Source organism: Symsagittifera roscoffensis, chromosome 5, assembly GCF_963678635.1.
Source record: "Symsagittifera roscoffensis chromosome 5, txSymRosc1.1, whole genome shotgun sequence".
In the NCBI taxonomy this organism is placed as follows: Eukaryota; Metazoa; Xenacoelomorpha; order Acoela; family Convolutidae; genus Symsagittifera; species Symsagittifera roscoffensis.
The window spans coordinates 11086500-11093134 of record NC_087066.1 but is presented as its reverse complement, the minus strand read 5'-3'; the positions used below and the strand labels follow the sequence as shown (position 1 = coordinate 11093134).

Here is a 6635-nt window from a genome sequence, read left to right as displayed (position 1 = left end):
TTTTGTTTTCCCTTATATATGGCTCTTTTTTTTTGTTTTTTAGTCATTTTAAAAGAAAACTATTATCTAATACGCCTAATTTAATAAGAAAATTGAAAAAGCCGAAAACCTAGTCTTTTTTTCAGATCCTTCATCACACCCCGCACAAAAAATTGAAAAAGAGTTTTTAAAAAAAATCTTTTTTTTGTAGCTTTTTAACAATATGGTCGGAACATTCTAGGCTACTTGCACAACAACCGATTATTCTTGTTGATCATTGCAAGCATTTTAGTGGAAAAAGTTACGGTCGGCCTTGGGGACTTTACTCGGCCAGCGCCACCAGGTGGACTATATCCAATAGATATTCACAGCACGGTGAAAATGCATCCCGAATTTGGTAGAATGGTCAATGGGCGAGCGGATAACGATATAGCGATGGTGTATCTTTCAAAGAATGTATCCAGCAGCCGAGTACTTCCACTCTGTTCCGCACACTATGAACATAGTTTAATTGCTGTCTGCGGATTCGGCTATACGACCATTTCTCCGAGACAGCACCCCAAGGTGCTTCAGGAAATGAAAGTGCGAGAAATAAATGATAAATATTGTCCTTCAAACAATAAAGTTTGTCTAGTAGAAGATAAAAACAGGGCCTCAACTTGTGGTGGAGACTCGGGAGGACCTGCATACCCTTTGACACAGCGAGGGTCCCCAGTGCCTCTATGGAATATTGAGCTACGGTAGAGAAAAATGCAATGGAAAGGGAGTGTACACTCGTGTTTCATCTTACCTCGATTGGATCGAGCAGAATATGTAAAGTTTTAACTGCTATTACCTGATGAAATTTTAATGACAACTAAGAGCTGGAAACAAAAAATTACTCAAAACATTATTTGAAATGCTTCGTGTTTGGATTTTGCTTCGGCACATTTTTATATTATTGTTATTTATATGACTTTTTAAATTATATTACTAACTTCTATAACGCCTATAACATCTCAAATACTTCTACAGTTTAAACACCTATAACATCTCAAATAATAATGCTACGAAGCTCAAATGTTATATGAGGTTTATGATATGAGACAAAACGAAGCTGAATCATCTAAATAGTGATACAATTTCAACAAATATTAGAACGTAGAGTCCATCTAAAACTTCGGCGATTTTTTTCACTCACAAAAAGGGTTCAATGTGATTTCCAGTTTTCTTCTACCTTCAGAATCGATAGTTCAATGCGCTTTAGACTTAAGACATAATTAAAATTTCCGTGATTTTTTTTGGTCGCCCAGAATTTCTAAGTTTGTTAAAAGTGCCTTTGTTTTGGAGCTTCTTTTTAAGCCTCTTACACATTTATGATCCACTTTGCGGTTTAAACTCTTCTTGAAATCTCGACATGATATGGTAAGATTCTCATTTGATAGACAAAGTTCAGATACCATGAAGAGAGTTTTAGTTCAAACGTGAACATGGTTGAAAATTCGAGATATTCAAAATTTTGCTTTATTGAAACCCGCAAAAAATGGCCAAACTAGCAACCACTAGACTGTTTATCACGTTTAACTGTTTGGAATTATCTCAGCTCCATCTGTATAAAAAATATTTGAAATTGTGCAAAGGAAAAAAAGATACAAATTGTTACAATTGTGGTCACTTTAAAAAACCGCTTCGTACTACTAAATATAGTAAAGATCTATGTTCGTCCGGGATTGATCGTAGTTTTCCTTAAAGCACCTTTCTGCATGAAAATCCGCGAGAATGAGAATAAGAGTCCTTAAGTTTGAAAAATGCAGTTTTTGACGGGCGCTGGAATTGGCGAGTCTTGAGTTTCATAATGGTACAAACATGGATGACGTGAAGAGCTCGAACAAAATTATTTAAACCAAAAGTAACACTTGTAAGTTTTGAGAAATCATTTTAATTTAAATTATCGGCTCTTTTTCCTTCCCCCCACCTGCAATTTTTTAGTAGTAAATTTACTGTTCGTATTGTCCGATCGTGATAAAAATTAACATGCGGACTGAATAACCTGTGCCAAACATATTTAGTCTTCAAAATTAACCTTGTAAATCTACTCGTTACATCATAAAATTGATGGTCGTGGTCGTGTGAGGTGGTGGGGGGGGGGGGGGGGGGAGTTAAAAGAGCCAAATTTTCAAAAGAAAAGCTAACATACTAAACTGTTTTTCTAGTGGTTAATGTTTTTCTACGAACCAGTTTCTTACCAGTTCCATGCCAAAAAATGTCAATTTTGGCTTTATGGTTTTTTGAAATTTTCAATTGGTATTTCTTAGTTTTTACAGCGCTGAACCTTTCTTCAATTTACTTGGAGTGAATTACAATATTCTTTAACATTTCAAAATGAATCACTTTTGGTAAAAGCATCTGAGAGTTGAAACCCTGCAGAATGATTCTCAATATACTTGATAATGAATCTTATGTAGAAATTGTTTACTGCTTTAAGACAAGAATATGATATCCAAGAATCATCAATCTCAAGTTTCAGTCATTCATAATTTTCCCAAAGTCTTTCGGGTTGCCAAAAAATGCTTGTCATACTATTTCGTTTAAGGAAAAAATGTTTATCATACTATACTAAAAAAGATTGAATGAAAATTGCATGACAAGCAATTTTTTCATAGTGTGAGTCATTATGAAAGTCTTCTTTCCACAGTCTGGAAAACAAATATAAGCTTTGAATATTATATTTTTTACTACATCCTGACTCAACAAACTTTACAAGCTCATCACTTGTTGTATTGCTGGAAAAAAATAGTGGTTTTACTAAAAAGCAAACATTTACTTGTCAAATAAATAACGGTTTTTACTCAAATTAACTCTCTAGATACATATGGACAATTGAGGTTGCTTCATTTCGGGTTGTTAGGTTGACTAATAAATTTCGAGTTTTTTTCTTACTCTCCCTTTTGTTCACTCGGCGATATCTTGTCGTACCCATTTTGCAATTTTCCTTTTCATGATATGAAAAAAAGTGTCTACAAGCTGACGGGAAATTGTCGCTTTCCAAAACAAGAACTTTATCCGCGCAAGTCTTTTGTCATACATCGACGAGAAACAGAAAACTCTCTTCCGTCAATCATGCTGCGTACGCGATGGCCTAGAAGATAAGATTGGACAACTTCCCGATTGTTCTTAAATGTATAGTATGACTGCTGCTGCCTTATCTCTCGCTTGCTTTCTCGGCTCTTTTTCCTCACCCCCCCCCCCCCTCTCTCTCTCCCACCTCACATGAGTATCAATTTTATCGTCTAACGAAAGACTTTACAAGGTTAATTATGAAAATCAAATGTTTTGCCATGGCCTAATTTATTTGCATGTCAATTTTTATGACAATCGAACAATGCGAACAGTAATTTTAATTATAAAAAATTGCAGGTGGGGAGAGAAAAAGAAAAAGAGCAGCTTTTCCTCTGTGACTCCAATGTGACCCATCATCGATCTATGCTTAACCTGTCATCTCCTTAGAACTTCAATTCCAGTTTCCTTTTCATCTCGTGGAATCCTTCCCGCGGTCTTGTTTGGTATAGGCGCACAACGTTTTTTGGTACTCTTATCTTATCTCATCTTATCGAAGTGAAATCTTTCTTGAATAAGCGGAGTAAAAAAGTTGTTCATGCAACGTGAAACATTTTCAACGAGAAAACGGAAACTATCAGTATGTATTGTTTTTACTAAACTCAGACGTTTCTTAGTTATTCAAGCGAATTAAAAAACTTAGTGCAGATGAGGAACACTGGCATTTTCAGACCCGGATTACATTGGTAAGTCATTGAAAGTATATATTGGCACTTTCACAGATGGTAGCTCTGGTCATTGCTTTCTGTCAATGTAAAAATTTTACTGAATGTCGAAGGAAATTTTGTCCAAAATGTACAATGAAAACAGGAATTTTACAGAGTGAAATCTAGAATTGGCTATTAATTTTGTCCACTAGCGTTAACGCTAAGTATTTCAAATTTCATCCTTTTTCTAAACGTTCTTGTTTCTTGTTTCTACTGTTTCTCTAATTAATTCATAATTGCAGCCTTTTAGATAAGTTAACCTAGAAGTTTACCGTAATAACCAGGTACGTGCATAAAGACTTGGACTGTGGCGCCCACAAACGAAACGAATCTACAATATTTTTCGGTTTTCGACTGTTATTTGGTTTGTTTTGTTAAACTTGTTTATTTTTTTGCTTGGTTTGTGTGTTACTGGAACCTGCTGGACTTCTTGAGGACCTCCTATTCAAACTTGTAGTTAGAAGTACCTTTATGTTTTAGTACGTTTACCAAAACGACTGTTTTAGCTGGAAGCTGAAACGACACAAACCAGCCATACGAAAAAGACGACATTGGCGTTATCAAGGATTGGAACTTCCCAGATTTCAACTCAGCCCTAGTTAACTGCATCTATTAAAAGAACAAATAAGACGTATACACATTGCCCAGTAACCAACGAGCGACATTGAGCTCATCATTGGATGCGACTTCGGCCGCTTTTTTACACTAACAGAAGGAGTACAATCAGCAGCTAGTGTACCCCTTGGTTGGAACAAGCCAATTGTATTATTTCTATATGGCAGAGAAAGCGCAGCAAAACCCAACGACATGAAGGAGACGACAATCAATTGTTTTCCCATATTGCCGTGCAAAAGTAACATCACGGGAAAAACGAAGTATGTCACGTGTTGACTACGACATTCTCCAAATCAGCAAAGACGCTGTCAAAACAGCAACTTGCTTCCTCGACAATGGTCAATACCTGATTGGACTACTTTGGAAGACTATTACTGGCTTCTAAACAAGCAACTAAACAGCCTCCTAGCCCGACTTCAACGCAAACCAGAACATCACGGCAAAAATGAGAAATGCATCACGACCGGCTTACGCAAAGGATACCTCAAGCAAGTCAACAGCAACGACATCGACAATTGTAAGTACCTGCCTCACTGCCCGTTAACAAACACAAGCAAATCCGGCTGAATACGCTGAGTACTGCATGCCTCTAGAAACTATAGAGGTACCTTCCTCAAAAGCAGACGCTTACCGGAACCGACCTTCTCTGCAACCTCATTGGAATCGTCTCGCGACCAATCAAATTGCCATTTCATCCGAAATTGAAGCGATGTTCATGCAGCTATTCGTGGCTCAGGCAGACCAACCATACCTATATTTTTTGTTAAAGATGACAACTAGAATATCTTCACATACCAGTACACGTGACACATCTTTGCAGCATCCGACTCTCCATGTGTTGCTCGCTACGCTACCAGACGATGCGCAATAAAAGGAAATTGACGACGAATTACACTACATAGTGTCAATAACCAAAAAAATCTCTACATTGACTACTTTTACAAAGCCGTTCCAATGACCGACGAAGCCATCAGGTTGAGATCAGTTCTTCAGAACATGTTTAATTCTCGCTGGATTAATTTTGATGATATGGACGTCCAATTCTCAGCAATTTCTTCAAAACGAAGAAGAAAACCTCAGAGATAAAGACAACCGCAAAACTGACGCCAGACTATTGGAAAGACTCTCGGAATCATATGGAAGCCTGAATCAGGTCAGTTTCCGATGCAAGCCAAGAAACTCCAGAAATCTAGGAAAGCAGACATCACGCAACGAAAACTCCTCAAGTTCGCATCCTCGTTAGGTGAGCTGCTCGGATTCACATGTTCTTGACAATTCGTCCTCAAAAAAAACTGATGAATAACTTGCCTGTACTTCAATATCTCATTGTGAAAAAAGAGCTCAAATTGAAGATTTTGTCCGACATCAACGATTGGATTGACGAAATCGTAGAATTAATTAAAGTGGAACTACCTCGAACGTACTTCCGACCACAAAAAAAAAGCATTTGATATTCAACTGCACGTGTTCACCGACGTCTTAGAGTTTGCATACGTCAGGATAGCTTAAAACGACAACCCAGTGGACCTAAAGTTTATAATCGGAAAAGCACGAGTGTTACCCATCGAAATAAAAAAATGTTTTGAACCTGGAGCTTTAAGTTGCAACCAATGGAAGCAAACTAGCCAAGTATGTGAAAGATTGATTAGCACGACATCACGATAAACAGCTTGGCTCTTTGGTTCGACAGCACGACAGTTCTTCACTGGATCAACACAGCCAATCTTGTCGCTGTGATATGTTTGCTCATCTACCACGAGCAATTCAAAAAAAAAATTTTGTCTGTCAAACCTAGCCAGCATTATGTTGATTGTCTTCTGTAGTCGATCCGCAATTTCATTCGTCCTATCATCCCACACTAGCAGTTCTATACAGTCTTGCGCTTAAAGTATTGAATAAAAGATGCCATGCCATGTATGTGGGGTATTTGTAGATAATCTCACTCAGTGATTCACTAGTGTTTAAAACCACCCGGGTTGACGAAAAACCTATCATACAGTTTCTTATTATGATTAAAAGGGTTATCATACTCTTTCGTAGACCAAAAAAATAATATGAAAATTACATCGTAAGCTTTTTTCTTTAGTTGGAAATTTTATAAAAAGCATTTCTTGCAACATTCTGGAATAAAATAACAAGTTTTTTGCCATACATTCTATCACAAAGATGTTTCAAATTTATCAAAATGCAAATTTTTGTACTATAAAATTGAATGATAAGCAATTTTTTCATAATATG

The 6635-nt window shown here is 36.9% G+C and overlaps 1 protein-coding gene across 1 annotated transcript; it reads left to right on the top strand.

Annotated features, from left to right (window-relative positions):
* Positions 1-381: 381 nt before the first annotated feature.
* On the top strand, positions 382-723 carry LOC134846596 (trypsin-like). Its single transcript, XM_063863980.1, has one exon. It carries the CDS (start codon positions 382-384, stop codon positions 721-723), a length of 342 nt encoding a protein of 113 aa, XP_063720050.1.
* Positions 724-6635: the final 5912 nt, after the last annotated feature.